Consider the following 16507-nt stretch of genomic DNA (forward strand, 5'->3'; position numbering starts at 1 on the left):
CCTTACAACACACACAGGGCCGGTTTTATGTTCTTGACAGCTCTGATTTTGCCTCTGTAACACCTATATGCAAAGCGAACGGGTTTTTTTCCCACATTATTTTTTGCCGCGCGCAGAAACGGACAAGGATTTCCCATCCGCCGCGCCAAAGGAACGAACAAGGTAAGACTCGGGTATTACAAACCTCAATCTTAACGAAAACTTCCAAAGTTCTCCTTCCCGCTGGCTTTTTGGGGTTGGGAAGGAAAGATGAAACAAAGCACAACAAGACCCCAGCCAGCAGGGCGCTGAGCAGCGCGGAGAGGCGTTTTAACGCTGCGGTTTGCCTGAGCGTCGGGTGGGCACGGCCGCTGAGGGCGGGCGGGCGGGCGGGCGGGAGCCCTCAGGGGCGGCGCGGACTCCAAGGCCCGGCATGCGGCGGGGCGCGGCGCAGGCGCGCCGGCCCGGGCTTGAGTGGCAAGTTGTTTGTTCCAGCGAGCACCAGCTGCTCGGCGCTCCGGGCTCCGCTGCTCCGCTCCGCGCCCCGCCGGCCTCCCCCCCCCCTTCCCCCGCCGCTCCAACTTTTGCACCCTCCGCTCCTTCATCCCCTGCTGCCGCCCCCGGAGCCGCGAAGGGACAGACGGAACCGGGGAGGGAAAGGAAGGAGAGAGGGGGGGGGAAAAAAAAAAAAAAAAAAAAAAGGCACCGACAATAACAGCCCCCCCCCTCCCCCTCCCCATTCAAAAACACAACATAAACCCCAGGGATAGATGAACTACAAATGAGAAAGAGGAAAAGATGGAACTGCACATCCTAGAGCACAGGCTCAGAGTGGCCAGCATAGCCAAGGAGAGCATCCAGTTGTTTACCTATGGATTAATCAAACTTGCTTTCCTGTCCTCTAAGACGAGGTAGGTGCTGGGGATGGGGCAGCGCGGGGCTGGGGGGGGCGAGCTCCTGGCGAGGGGACAGAGTGCTGGGGGCGTCCCCTGCTTGCCCCAGCGGGACTGGGGGCTGCCAGGGCACCCTCCTTCTCTCAGAGGGGCTGGGGTGGGGGATCTGCCTCGCAAGTGAGCAGGGCAGCCTCCTTGGAGAGGGGCTGGGTTGATGGGTGCTCTCCTCCTTGAGGGAGAAAAAATATAAATAAAGCCAGGTCCTGGGATGGAGGACACCCCTCCTTGCAAGGGGGCAGGGTTGGGGTGGGGGTCACCCTCCTTCCTGCCAAGGCGCTGGGTGATGGCACCCTCCCTGCAAGAAGTCAGGCTGCTGGCTGAGGGGGGCCGCCCTCCTCGCCAGAGGACAGGGTTTTTTTGGGGGGGAGGCTGAGGAGAACACCTGCGTCTTCCCTACGCGCACCCCACCATCCCAAGACTGGGAGATGGTGCTGAGGATCAGCGCTGGAGTTCAGGGTGTCCCCGTCCACTTTGGGGCAGCCCCCGGTGCGGCTCCTGCCTCCCGCTGCCCGGCCGGCGGATGAATGAGAACAGGTGGGGGCCGGGGGGCCCGGCCGGGCCGGCTGCAGGCTCGGGGCGCCCGCCGGACAACAAAGGCAACGACAGCAGCCCCGGGAGGAGGAGGAGTGGTGGGTTGTTTGTTTGTTTGGTTTTTTTTCCTCTCTCGCTCTCTCTGTTTTTTGTTGGGGTTTGTTTGGGGTTTTTTTTTGTTTTGTTTTTCTTGGGGTTTTTTTTTCCCCCCTGGATTGTTGTTCCTTGCAGCACTTAAAAGAAGAGCGGGTCCTCCCGACGCGGGTTTGTTTAAAAGGTGCTTTTCCAGTGCTGCCAGATTGGGGGAGGACGAGGGGCAATGCATGCCTTGCACTTAAAAATTGTGGTATTAAGTCAGTTGGATTGTCATAGTTTTCGGGAAAAAGAAAAACGTAGTGGAAGGCGCTGTGAGAACTATTATTTTTGTTTTGTTTATTTAGGGAGAGGAAAGAAAATACTGTGGCCAGTTTACTGGATGTATGTAAGGTGCTAGGCCTTTTGCACAAAACAACTTGAATTGCAATTGCAGATTCTTCTGTCTTCGCTTAGTTTGTTGACTTCACGCTATTCAGAAAGAGGAATGGGACTGTAAATAACACGATTCAAACTCTTCTTGTTTTTCCTGCCTGATAATTAGTGTTTCAGTTTTCACTCCACATTCATTCTCGTATTAAGGTGGGAAATTTTCTTTGGCAGTAGGAAAATAATGAATAGATATTTAAGAAATAGAAAGCAAATTAATTTGTTTTATTTCAAACTGTAATTCAATGCTCTCTGTTAAAATGCTTACAGATGAATGGACCCATTTGTGGTGTAATTTGATTACAGCCCTTTATCTTAACTTCATGCCTTGAAATTTCACTCTGATTTGGGGCTCGTCCCGTTTGGCTTGCCACTGACATTGTTTGCAGTGTAAAGTATATCAGCACCTTGTTTACTGCTGTCCCTGAATACTCCACAGGGCATTAAAGGGTCCTCAGTCATAAGCTTCTATTTTTATGTGTTGTTTCATTGTAATTGAAAGTTGTTGCTGATTTTTTGAAGGTCTTGTCGCTTCCTCTCCCATGCCTAAAATGTCACTCTTACTGTCAACAATGAAGTCTTTAGTCTGTCACTCTTAATACATAGACTGGAGTTTCATGGGGCTTTTTCTGTTCATTTGGGATTTTTTTTGTATTTTTTATTTTTTTAAAACTTCAGGGATGGTCCTGTTGTCTTTTTGTTTCACATTGCACTTCACATTTTCAATGTTAGAGAGCTGTGAAAGGGTCAGGGCAGCAAGAGAACCCCTTTGGGGTTTGATACCTTGTCTGGCATTTGGGTGCAGCACCTGGCAGTTTTGCATTGTCTCTGGTTGCTGTGTTGTCCTTTAACATCTACACCCTGAGTATCAATCTTTCCTTACCCTCCATGGAATCTCACTGATCAGGAACAACAGATGTTTGTGGAGTGATTTGTTGGCATGGGGAAGTTCTCTTTATTTCCCTTTTGTTCATTTTGTTATTTTTGCAGACAGTAGAGATGCAGGGGAAGCTTGTTTGTGTCATTCTTGAGGCAACTGACAGCACTGAAACGCTTTCTCCCGTGTGCTTTTGCATGCCCTGGGGCAAACAAGGTCCCTGGCCCACAGGTATTCTCTGATGAACATCTTTTGTGTAAGAAAGATGAGGGTCTCTGTGAGATGTAACACTGTAAATTTATGACCCCTCTGTTTATCTTTCCTCCTCCTTTAAAAAGTGAATATGCCCAAAAGTCAACGACTTTTTATAGGGGTGCAAGACAAATCTCCTCTCCACACACCCCATCTGCAAAGAACCCCTCAGGGGAATGAAAGAGGGAGGTAGTCCACATCCCTGATCTCTTCTGATGAGACAGCAAAGATACCGGTTACTACATCACCTACATTTTTCCCTGCGAGACCTTAAGCAGAGTTTTACTGGTGCTGCAAGGCTGCCAGTCAGAAATAATGGTTTGTAGGACAGATGTGATCCAAAGGGGTGACAATGACATCATCAGTATTCTTATGTTAGTCATGTAAGAAATGAGGGTTTTTACACAGCCTCCTGTGAGAAGTGATTTGGAGGGTCTCTTTCATGTTGTCATACATCAGGGAAAAGGGCTGGAATATGTATTTTCTTTAAATCTTTCACATTTTTCTTAATCCTCTTGGGAAGGAAAAGTAACAAATCTCCCTCTTTATTTGGCCTTTTGCCACTCTCTCACACTCTTGCCCTTGTTCATGACACAAGTGTTTTAATTTAGCTTCAGTTACAATAGCAATATTTTCTTGTACAGAGAACAGCAGTTTTTAGACTATTCTGATGGCCAGAAGCAAGGCAGCAGCTAATGTGGTGAAGAGGTGAGACAAGTAGTGAATAAAATAGTGGGCTGAACTGAGCCGAAAGAAAAATACTATTAATCATAACTTTAAGTTAGGCATGAGGTATTTTATGCAAAGTTACATAAAGAGAGGTCATCTAGGAATAAATAATAGTGGAACTGCTAAGCAGTTACACTGAGGACTGTGCTGTTGGTGTTCTGCTTTTGTCAGTGCAGGCCTACTGATTTTAGCAGGCTCTGCCAGGCACCCCAGTGGAGGAGTGATCCATGTCTTTTTTAGTTGCGTGCTGAAGATTTGCATGTGTCTAATGCTTTTGCTGTCATCACCCTTAGGGTGTTTTATTGATTGTGTTGGTTGGGCATGGTGCTCATAGTGCCAGGGCTGGGGGTTCAGTCCTGGTACTAGCCATTCACCTAGGAGTTGGACTTAATAATAATCCTTGTGAGTCCCTTCCAGCTCAGCATATTGTGTCTCTGTGTCTGACTTGAATGTTCCTTGGTGCCAAGGATTCTCACCTATTCAGAAGCTGTGCAGTGTGTTTATACATGTAAATATAACAACTGTGTGTGGCTTCACCATTCCATTATTTTTCTTTTGTATGTGCCTCTGTAAATGCTAGTTCTCTGATGCAGAGAACTCTGATCATCTGAAAACTCCAGCCTTCATCTCCCCGAGTACAAAATGAGCAGCTTCCCTCACACCAAAACAAAGTGTCTCTGCTTCCTTGGTTAAACTGTCTCACGATACTGGGAGAGGTGCCACAAGTAACCTGCTTGAGGACTTGATACAAATACTGTTTTGCTACATTCCTGTCTTGATTTTTTTTTTCTAGTTGCAAAATATTTTATAACTGCATCCAACAAGGAAGAGTGCTGGGTTCTGCACCTGGGTTGGGGCAACCCTGGATGTGGGTACAGACTGGGGAAGGAGATGCTGGAAAGCAGCACCACACAAAGGGCCCTGGGGGTCCTGGTTGGGGACCAGTGGGATCTGAGCCAGCAGTGCCCTGGAGCCAGGAGGGACATCCCTGTCCTGGGGGCACCAGGGCCGGAATTGCCAGTGGGGCCAGGGAGGGATTGTCCTCTGCTCTGGGGCGGCCTCGCCTCGGGTGTTGGGTGCAGATTTGGGCACCGCAGTATGAGAAAGATACGAAACCATTAGAGAGCGTCCAAAGGAGGCCATGAGGACAGGGAAGGGCCTTGAGGGGAAGCCGTGAGAGGAGCTGCTGAGGGCACTTGGTCTGGTCAGCTGGAGAAGAGGAGACTGAGGGGAGACTCCTTGCAGTCTGCAACTCCGGGTGAGGGGAAGAGGAGGGGCAGACACTGATCTCTGCTCTGTGTGACAGGGACAGGACCTGAGGGAACGGCCTGAAGCTGTGTCAGGGGAGGTTAAGGCTGGATGTTAGACACAGGTTCTTCCCCCAGGGAGTGGCTGGGCACTGAACAGGCTCCCCAGGGCAGTGGCTGCAGCACCAAGGCTGACAGAGCTCAAGGAGCATTTGGCCACTGTTCAGGCACATGGTGTGACTCTTAGGGATGGTGCTGTGCTGGGCCACAAGTTGGACTCAATGACCCTCATGGGTCCCTTCCAACTCAGCATGTTTTGTGACTCCTTTTAGTGCGTAGGAGTTAAATCTGAATGGAGGACAGTTTGGGAGAATGCATGCATTGAGCACCAGTGCATGCAATAGATAGTAGGAAGGTGAGCCTACCCTTGTCTTTTGAAAGTATATAAAAATATATGGAGAGTCCAGGAGAATAAAGTGGGGTCAGGATTCTTCCAAGCACTGGGTCTATGCAATGCAGTTAGCCTAATTTCTGGGTAATGCTTTAGTAGACCCCTGAACATCTAGATTCAATGCTAACAAATAATCTTTCCTGTCTATTCCAGTACGTGATATAAAGATTTGGTGGTAAGCTGTGAAGTAGTTGAGGGAGAAAAGTATTATTTAAATTGTAAAGCTATTAAATTATAACTAGAATGAAGTTGAGCAGTTAGTTTGCTCACAGGGCTGGGTGGTTAAAGTAATTGTAGGTCATGTGTCTAGCATCACAAATTTTTAAATCTCTGAGGGTTTTCTGATACTTGTTGGTTTGAAGATGGTCATTATTTCTGAATGCTGAAGAGTAAAGAGTAAGTCCTCCATGTGTAAGGGATGAGACCTTGGTCACTTGAAGTGTTTAAGGCAGCCATTCCAAAAGCATCTGTCACTCTGGGTTCTTTTTCAAAATGCTCCAGTTTCTGTTTATTGGTGACTTGACACAGAATTACAGACACTTTGCAAGTTTACAGGTTTGGCACTACGTACAGATGGCTGTCCATGTGAATGGAATGCTTCCCAGAGAAGCTGCATGGGATGGTGTGGCCATGCTGGGCTCTGCTTTGGGTTTGATTCTGCTTGTCACACAGCCTCTACAATGGGATGCTTGCAGAGAGAAGGTATTCTTAGAGTGGAGAGGTCCTTAAAAATACTCATTCCAATAAATATGTAGCAAGAAATGAATGGTGATCAAATGTACAGAGTAAGTTGGATTTTCTTTGGGATTTGAGCAAAAAATAAAACTAGGTTTGTTGTCTTCAAGTTTGTGGTGGTATTTTTGGTAATCTGTCCATTTTGCTTAGTAATAATTGACACCTCTACTTCTGAACAGTGTGCTGTTGCTATTAATATAAGTGTTTCTCATTCCCCAATCACTTGTTTACTGTATATGTGTCCTGAAATTGGAGATACTGTAATAAAAGGTCTATTTTGGACTTCAGAATATAATAGGACAAACAAGTGCTGAAAATGTATCCCTGCATCATTTGAGGACATTGAGATCAGCAATCTGTTTCCTTTGGTATGAACTCAGACAAACACATGTTGTTTATGCCCTTATAAGAGAAACAGATCGGCCTGCAACACTGGATGATTATCTGGCAAAGGCAAGTTACTCCTATCACTAAAACCTATTTTTTTTGGTCTCTCATGGCTTCTGCCATCCTGTGCATCCTAGGAAGACCACTGAGTAAAGGCTTTTGCCAGTTGTAAGATTGTATCTACTCATCTAAAACATATTGATCATGTTTTCTTTTATTGTGGCAAAGACTCCCAAATGCCTTGAATATTTTATTTTATTTTGTTTTCTGGGTGTCTATAAATGTGTGTGATATCTGAGGTTTGGGGACTTCTTTTTCAGTCTGATTTGGTGACCATCTGTTACAGAAGGACTGAGTAGTGATGTCCAGACACCACAGGAGGCTGGAGTGATGGGAAATCTCATGGCTAAAGCCTCCTGCCTGCCCTTCCCCAGGGTACTCTGCTGCCCTGCTTGTGTCACTGTAGGCATTTATGGTGCTGAACTTGCTGGTGGATGTTCAGGATGAGTAGAGCTAGTGAGAATCAGCTAACTGAGTGGGTGGAGAGAACAGAATTTACTTGTTTGGTCTGAGGAGGTATAAAAGCTCTAATTGTGGATGTCATCAGTTTACATTCAAGGCTGCTGGGTGTTTCAGCTGCTGCTGGGCTATGGGAGCATTCTGCAGTGTTTAAACATGTTAAACCTTGGAAGGAACAGGTTTCCTTCCCGATGGTCTCTTACTGTTTATCTGCAAAAGTTATTTTTTCCCTTTATTTTCTGCTTCTGGCACATGGCTTACCAGTGGGGCACTGCCCAATTTTCTCTTTCTTTGCCTGGCAGTTCTGTCGCGCAGTCAGTCCTCAACCTACCATGTGGTCCCATCAGGCTGAAGCTGATGCCAAGTCAGAAACTGACAGGAGTGCTTAGAAACTAAATGAGATTCAAAAGGTTGAATGGAAGTACTAGATCAAACCCAGAGTGTAATGCCGGGCAGCACTATGTGCTGAAGAAATGTTGATTTAGATATTGTGCTTCTAAAATAAATAAATATTTGCCTGTAGTTTGTAGTGGGATAGTTGTTTATCCTTATTTCCCATGCCTCAGTTCATTGGGAAAGCTGTCACATAGATGAGAGGCATCACCTGTGTTGTGTAAAAGAAACATCAATGCTGCCCACTCATGTTGAGCAGAGAAACAGAAAATAGGAAAAAAATATTCATCTTTTAACATGTAACTCATTAAAGATCCCCTCAGATGATTTTTTTTATTATTATTAATTTGAGGTGAAAGTCTGTATTTAAATTAAAAATGTGGCTTTTATCGGTTAGATGGTTCTTCCTGCAAGCTGGTACTGCTATGCTTCAGCAGTCGAGCCAGTGCAGGTCTGTTAAGGGAAAATATGAATACTGTGCATTTGTCATCTCGAAGTATCAGCTGAATTGTTCATTTACACAACAGTTTGAATCCAAAGTCTACCCCTCCACTAAACTGTAACTTAAATTGGGCTCGATTTGATGGCTGAATTCTTAGACAATGCCTTGGTCGTTATCTGTAAACATGTAAGTCTTTCCATTGATTTTTTTTTAATTGTTTAGCACACCACCTCATTTATCCAATGCACAACTTCTTAGTCATCCTGCATGTTAGGGTTTTAATATATTTGGACAAGGGCTACAGTTTCTTTCTCAGCAGAAACAGTACAGATTTGTTCTTTTGTTTACTGCCAGCTCAAGAGTAAACTCCAGCTCTGATCTGCTGGTAACTGAAGGCTGGTAAAGAAGAATTATCCTACAGGAATGTGAGGAAATATCTCCATTCATTATAGTTCAAAATCAGCAGAGCAAAGCCTCTAAGCCACAGTGATCATTTCAAAGTAAAAAGATCTCTTCTCCCCACCCTCAGCTCAGCTTAGTTTTGTGTCAATAAGATTTATTTGTTAAGAAAAAAAACAACAGGCAAAAATGTTCTGTTATGGCACAAAAGAAATGAAGATTGATTAAGTCCAGTTTCATGACTATACAAGCCCTTGTTAGTCCCAGATGTACTGCACAAAGTTTTACTGTGCTGACCATTGAAACAAAGAATCTGATCTCATTTTTGTGGTCTGATATATAATAAACATTATGTACTGGTTATTAATGGTTTATTTTCACATCCAAGGAAATCCAGTGAACGCCTAAACTTTCTCACCAACCATAACAACCTTACTTTGGTCTATTAAATGTGGCTTACTAAAGATTAAAATAAAAAGCCTACTTCTGATCTGCAGCCTGCTGTAGGAAGTTCCCAGCAGTAATACCAGAGATACCAGATCTCCCAGTAGATACCAGAGCTGCTGTTTAGCACAGAGTTGGCACGTAGAAGAGAGAAGTGGCAAGTTTGCTTGGTGGCAGAAAACCATTCCCTAATCCTTTGGGAACCTCTGAGGTACGCTTTTGTGGGGATGCCTGGGTAGGCAAAGTGATTTTTTCGGAATTTTGTGGTCCAGTTAATGTCGGGTAACGTGATGAAATAAATGTTTTTAAGATATTTGTGCTACTTATTGGCCAGTAATTGTAGAGAGATGTAGGCTGTTATTGATGGTAAGCTGTCCTTGATGCAAACTTTTCAATACAAATTGTTTATAATGTAGGAACCAAATCCTCTCAGGAGTGTGAATGTATGTTTTACTGAGATGTAACTATAAAGGAGAAGTTCATCATCTTTTTGTGTGAACTTTTAGTGTTCTTAATATAGGGGATGGCATGAGGTGTGCCTGTTTAGGAGTAAAATGCAACCTTGAAGTTTTACTTAAATTCAAATAGATGAATTTAAAAAGTTGATACTGGTGGAATTTCTGAACCTGAGAAGAGAAAATCTACAAGTTTTGACATGGGTGGAACAGTTAAAAATGTATGTGTGGCTCTCCCTGTCTTTTTCCGTTCAGAGCTTTTAAGAATGTTACATGAAGAGAATCTGGGCAATGATATGCACTGGTTTTAGCAATATCTGAATATTTATCCTAATTCTGTGGTTAAAAGATCAGTATTCAGCCCTTTCTTATGCCACACGTGTTTTTAGAGGGTGAGTTGGTGGAAGTTGATAAGTCAGACCTTGACTGAAATGGCCCATGTTAATCTTGCCTAACATTTGTAGCTTTTATTTCTTTTCCTAAAGGAAGATTGACTCTTTTCCCTTGATAACCTTTAAGGCACTCAATTGCAAATAAATGTAGTCTTGGCAGGAAGAAAAAAAGGCAGCTCTTAATACTAAGAAGGATATACTCTGCATGCATCTAAGCAACTGTATACATTTACATAGATTTACTTAGTCTTTATTTTTGTGCTTTTTTGAAAATGATGGATGACTTACCAGGTGATTAGTCTTCCAGTTGTGATCTTTTTCAAGCTGCTTTTGGGTAGAAATCTAGTTGAAAATGTTTGCAGACATTTTCATTTGCTGTTTTTAAACTTATACACAGTATTAAATGTGATAAGTATTTAGGAAGAAAAAAAAATCTCAGCTTATTTTGTGTTTATAACTAAGCAGTGTAACATGACCTGTGCTAAACAAATGAAGGCAGTGGTGACTTGAGACTGTGCTTGGCAAGACATTGGAGCTGGGATGTCTCAGCCTTCCACATCTACTTCTTATTTGCAGACTGGAAGAAGGAAACCAAGTTTACTTGCCTTTTCAGTTCCTAATTTGTTTCCCAACCTGGACCTTACTAGTGATCATTTTGAACTAAACAGAGTGATTTGAAATGAGGAAAATATTCACCCATCTTGTGGAAGATAATATGCCGTCAAAATCTGTTGTATTTGCATAAGTGGACTGGTTACAGTGGCTTTGTCAGTGATTTCTCCTCAGCTGACTTAGTTTGCTTTGGAGTTTGGAGCAGCAAACATATTTTAATAAATGTTGTTCAAATTTTCTCACTTTTACCTAAGATAATATTGTCACTGCAAAAAATTTTTGGATTTCAGGTATCTTTATATCAGATGAGCTAGTGTTAAAATAAATTGTGCTCTTAATTGTTTTCATATTCAAACTATTTGGTTGCAGAAGGGTGGTGTTAGAATTGGCCTTCCACTGCTGTGGAGATAGATTTCAGGCAATTTATGATATACTGAGATGATGCGTTGTGAGTTGCATGTTATAACCCATTTGGCATTTCTGTAAACCAAGCAGAGTTTTATTATGTGTTATTTGTTTGCATCTACTGACCCAGAGAGGTGTGAAACCCATATACTTGTGGCTCAGTCTCCCTTGAGCTTACTGCAGGTAAGTCTAGTTAGTGAGTGGTTTTCTGCTGTGAGTGGTGGGACTGTGTGCTTTGCAATCGTTCCATCTCACAAATTAAGTGGTCACAATTTGACACAGATTATGTTTGTTAAGAGATTTTTCTTCCGGTAAAATGCCAGCAATGGAGAGCAGTTATAGCAATTTTTTTGCAAACAAAATCAATACTTCATTATGGAAAATAAAATGGATGTAGTTACCTGCATTGCAGACAAGGTAACAGTGGGTACAGATGTGCAGGATGACTGGATTCCTAAGGAACAGAGCATTTTTAGCACAGATTTTCTTTTTCAATGATTGTTTTCTTGTCAGTATTCCTGGCATTCAGTGTATCAGTATTTTGATGACTGCCAGAAACTACTTTGCTACCCCAGTTTGATGTTGGCTAAACACAGAAAAGTAGGCAAGAATTTGGCTTGACCAAGAGCAGGCTTTATGGTTTAATGGGGAGAAAGATGAAGAGAAGTGATAAAGGTCAGAGCTGGCTTTGTGAATGGGCGTGGATGGGGGCATGGATGGTTCATGGCTGCCCAGGAGCCTCTTGTGGGTGGGACTAATGGTTAATGCAGTAGTGGAGCCTCAAACTTCTTGTGCAGTTTTCAGTCCAAGCCTGGAACATTGTCACAAACTTCGAAAACAGCAAATCATCACAGAACCGGCGAGGTCAAGAAGGATCTCTGAAGATCAAGTAGCCCAACCCCCCAGCTCAAGGCAGAGGCTTCTCAAGCAGCTTGCTCAGGATTTTGTCCATTGGGATCTCGTGCTTAAGGCCATGCATGGAGCTTTGCTCTCTGCTGTGTTAACATGTTGTTGACCTCATTGACATTGTAATGCTTTGCTCCATTTGGCATTACTTTCCCCATAGCGTTATGATGTGTGATTTAATGTCACATCTCAGCACAACAAAGTGTTTTTTGAACTTTAAAGTGAAACTGTGCAACCTCTTGGTTATGGAGAGGACTGTTGGTATGAATGAGAGACTATTTACTGCAGTAGTTCATTGGTCCTTTGTGCTACTTTGTGAACATTTCAGGTGAAACTGCATATTACCTTTAAACTGTGAAAAACTACCTGAAACAAACTAGATGCCAAAAAATTCCATAGCTTGTTAAGAGCAAAGCTTGCCTTGGGAGAGGGCATGTACTCACTTCTGTGCTGGTGCAGACAACTTAATTATAATTGGTAATGATGTTGGATGGATGCACAAGACTAATGAAGCTACTTCTACCCAAGCCCTCTACACAGAAGTTTCATTCGTGTCCTTGACCTCAGTAAGGAAAAATATGAGATGAAATGAAGTCCAAATGTGACTTAGTTTGACTTAAATGTGCAGTATTGTGTGGTGCATGCCCTGCAGTGAATGTTGTGCTATGGTTATTGTGCAGTTTCTGAAATTCCACTGTAGGAGTGGTCATGTGATGGAGCCTCACTGTAGGGAAGTGTTTTCTCTGTAGCCTTCCTATTGGTATCAAGTTACTCCAAGCACTTCTGAGTGGTTCTTATAATTCCTGTACATACAGTCGTGCTGTTGGCTTTATGCTTTATCCCATTTCCCATCCCAGTGCTGTATTCCAGGGTTTGCTGAGATTTGATCCCAGGACAAGTGCTCTGTGTCTCTGTGTAGGGAAAGTCTCATGTCTGAGGAAGGGTAAGTTTATAAGGCAAGGGTTTGCATGGAATTGCTGAGCTATCCCCTGGTAGCTCTTGTGCTGTGACAGGCCAGAAATACTTTTTGTTTGCACAGGACTGTGAAATCAGGCCGGAATGATTAATGTAAATGTAAATTAATGTGTTCTGTAGCCATTTGAATAGCTTTGTTCGTTCAGATGGTGGTTGAATTGTAATCTCAAGCAGTGATTTAAATATGAAATAGTCCCGAAACAATATGGTTACCTATTGGCTTTTAATGATCTTGGAAAGCAGTGTATTGTGAATGGGTATGTCATTATAAGGGTGATAATGACACAACAATACTGGTGGAGGGGAAAAAAAGAGGAACAAAGTCAGAAATGCTAAATAATATGTACATGTATAAATGATATGCTTCGTGTAAAATTTGCGTCCTTCTGAGATGTACATGAGCATACGTTTGAAATTAATTTTCTTCTGTTTATAGTGTAGCATCGAGGCTTTTAACTGGTGCATAATTGGCTGTTAAACCATTTTTGGTAGCATTCCATGGCAAGTTATTGCCGTTTATCTCTTTTTGAGATTTCCTATTGCCATAACCATGTGCTTTTCTTAGGGATGTGTGGATGGCCACACTACACAGAACAGTTAATGGAGTTGTCTTTAGGTGCAGTCTTTGTTGGCTGGATGACTTAGGGTGTACTTGGAGCATCATAGCAAAGCAGTTGATGAAATTCCTGTCCCTCATTCAACAGTTTCCATCTCCAGTGTTTTGGAAGTTGCTGTTAACTTGTTGTGTGTGTTCCAAGTTCAGGAGATAACAAAACAAACATCAGACGTTAATGAGCCTACCTAAACTAGGAACAACAACAACAAAAAAAAAATCACGAAAGAAAGCAGCAGCTGGATGACAAAGACACTTGACACCCCTACACTTTGAAGCCACCTCATTTTGTTTACATTTATGGTACAGACTCACAGTTGGAGTAATGTGGCAATGGGCTGGTTAATTCAGAGTTGGAGTGGAAATGATTGACTTGTAACCTTTCTTTACCCAGGAGAATGAATTAGATTAGATCTTGTTGAAGGGAGAAAAGCTATTTATTTATATAGGCATAAGGTGTATGACTAGCAATGGTGTTAACCTTTCTTCAAAGCTATAGGGGAGGCTTTTTCTATGTGTTACTAGTATCCCAACTTGAACATTTTCTCACGTTGTGTTTTTACAGTAATCGTTTTTCTCTTTCACTTGGGTTTGAAAAAGTTCAGTTGCAGGAACAATTCCTGGATTTAAAATAGACTGGTACTCATACTTTTTCCTTGGCCTATTAAAACATACTCCTGATTATATATTCCTTGCAGGATCAGCACAGCAAATAAGGACAATGATAGAATTTCATTAAAAGAGCCTTACTTAAAACAAAGTTTAAAATTAACTAGGACCTATCTTTTAAGCACTTGTCAAATCTTCTCATTGTCAGGTTTTCTTCCCACTTAATGTTCACTTTATATCAAGTCAATCTGAGGTACGTGATAATACTTTCAGAATCACCTAAGTCTCATTAAAAAAAACAAGCACTTGGACACCCCAAAGCTCACTGGAAGCCAACAGGGATTGGACTCCAAAATGGCTGTTGCTGCTCGAGGAGGAGACACTTAAGGGCTTTAAAATTTTTGCCTCCTGCTCAGACTAGCTGGTAACATTCAGGACAGGAATAAAGGAAAAACGCACCAAAGGGAAGGAAAGGCTTAGTGTGGCTGCTCATGCAGGCAAGAGCGATGATATATTTCTGAGAATTAGTGTAGGGGATCAAAAATGGGGATCTCTGTCCTTTTCTCATAGCCAGGTGGGCTGTGGACTGGCTTCATTCCAAATCTCCATCAGCTTCTGGCCTCTGTGTGCCTCAGCAGTGGTCCCTGCAGTCCCAGCGTCACCCAGTACAGCGTGTGCTGGCTGTGCCTCTGGGAGCTGGGCAGAGGCTGCTGCCTTGTTTTGCAGAGGAAGAAACTGAGGCCCATAAGAAGGTGAGTGCCTTACCCATCTCATTCAGCAGGGCTGCAGCAGGGCCTCGCTCTTGTTTTCCTGATCCTGCATAGTTTTCACCACTAGGACTACCACTTTTTAGTAGGACAGATGAAGGCCGTGTTTTCAGTCCATGTGTGTATTAGCCACTTTGAAGTCCCTGTAATTCAGCTGTTGCTTTCCTTTGTGGTTTGTTTGTTTTGGGGTTTTTTTTCCTAGTTTTGGTAGTCTCATTAATGGCTGTGTTGTCTTTCCTTGTACCTTGAGAGGGCAATGTGAATTGGAAGATGTCTGGATGAGCTTCCAGTAGTAACAGCAGTTTTCCTGAAAGTCACAAAGAAAACCACCAGGAATGTACTCATATGTATGTGTGGCTTTTAAATGCACATAAACACACATATAAATGAACACGTGTACAATATGTCTGTAGCTGTATACATGTGTAATTCCAGAGTCAGAGTTCTCTTGAAATGGAAATTGCCTCGGTTAGAAAGCAGAGGTAGCTCCTGCTGACAAATGAAACCACATGTTTTTAGGAGCCCTAATAGTTATGCTTCAGGATAGAGAATGTTTCTTTTCCACTATTCTTCAGACGACAGCTGCCACAATGAAGCCTGAATATGAAGAATACATTTTTCTGTGGCTGTATCTTGGGCTCTGGGAAGACTCTACAGTTCAGAACAATAGCAGAATACGGAGCTGCCAGCAGGCAGTCGGAGTGGACAAGTATAATCATGCACCACTCAGCTTTCAAGGAAATTACAGTTAGTGCACTGACTTGCTCATAATAGCAATCCATTGTTTAGCTTAATAACTTATCAGCTCTCCAGGAACCAGCCAGTGATCACTGTCATCATACACAGCTAATCATTCTGTTCTTAAATTATCCCAAGATGCACTAAGGACCCATCACATCACCTATTAAACCAGCAAACTGAGTGCACTATAATTTTTTTTTTCTAAGCTAGAAGGAACAATATTGCCTACCTTTTTTCTTTTCTTGTTTTGTCATTATCTTTGTCATATGTAATTGTGCCTGTAGGTTTTTTTTTTTTTAATGTCTGGTTGAAAGGACATTGTCAAATTGTGTTGGGATATTTTTAGAGAGATAGAGTTTATGTTAAATTGTGGGGTTTTTGTGATAACTACTAGGGAACTGAACCTGAAACCTGCTTTTTAAGGAACATTTGTTTTTCATAAAGCATTTGTGGCAGAGGGGTGATTTTTTTAATGATGCTTGTCTGTAGTACCTGAGTTCCTGTCAATCACTAGTAAGTGTAGCCTGAGAATGCCCCTCTTCAGTAGTGAAGAGTGATTATCCCTCTTAGACAAATGTAGAATTTAGGCACAGGAGGGTAGTGTGATTTACTCAGAGCCATGCAGGAAGCTGTAGAGGAAGGAGAAGCAAGCTGGTTTGAGTCCTGATCCCAGTAGGCCTTCTATCATGCTGAATGTGTTCTGCCTTCTTACTGAAGGGTTATTTGTGAGTTCTGAGCTGCCAGCACTGGAAGAGCCTTGGAGCATTTCTTCTGAAGGAGGAGTGGCCGCAGCTTCATTTGCAGACATTGATATGAAAGATCCTAAAATGGTGCAAATTATCAAACCCTGTTGGGACACCTTTCTGTGGTCAGGAGTGCACAGACATGCAAGTCACGTGAACAGATCTCCAACCTGTTCCATGCTTAGGACTGAAATGATGAGTCTGTTAAAAGGAGAGGGGGAAGGAGATGTGTGTGCCCAACTGGAACAGGCCTCCTCGCTGCTCTGAATAGTGCAGGCAGCCGTGGCACAGTATCTCCTGATCTCGGGAATTGTGCAGACTGTGGGGTTGGCTGTTTTTATTAGACCAGAACAAGTACGCCAGGATTTAAATGAAACCCTGAGCATTTTTGTGGTTTTATTTAATTGTTTGCTTTGTTTTTATCTCTCC

At 43.0% G+C, this 16507-nt stretch overlaps 1 protein-coding gene across 1 annotated transcript in view; it reads left to right on the forward strand.

The window, feature by feature from the left end:
• The first annotated feature begins 449 nt into the window (after window positions 1-449).
• Window positions 450-16507, forward strand: part of CASTOR2 (cytosolic arginine sensor for mTORC1 subunit 2) — a 118381-nt gene continuing 102323 nt past the window's right edge. The window contains exon 1 of the mRNA XM_066202059.1: window positions 450-890. Within this exon, the coding sequence (XP_066058156.1) occupies window positions 778-890 (113 nt within the window). The 5' untranslated portion in view covers window positions 450-777. The remainder of the gene's footprint in view (window positions 891-16507) is intronic.

This window comes from Chamaea fasciata, unplaced genomic scaffold (assembly GCF_029207755.1).
Source record: "Chamaea fasciata isolate MVZ Bird 193981 ecotype frontalis unplaced genomic scaffold, bChaFas1.0.hap1 SCAF_21, whole genome shotgun sequence".
Taxonomy (NCBI): domain Eukaryota; kingdom Metazoa; phylum Chordata; class Aves; order Passeriformes; family Sylviidae; genus Chamaea; species Chamaea fasciata.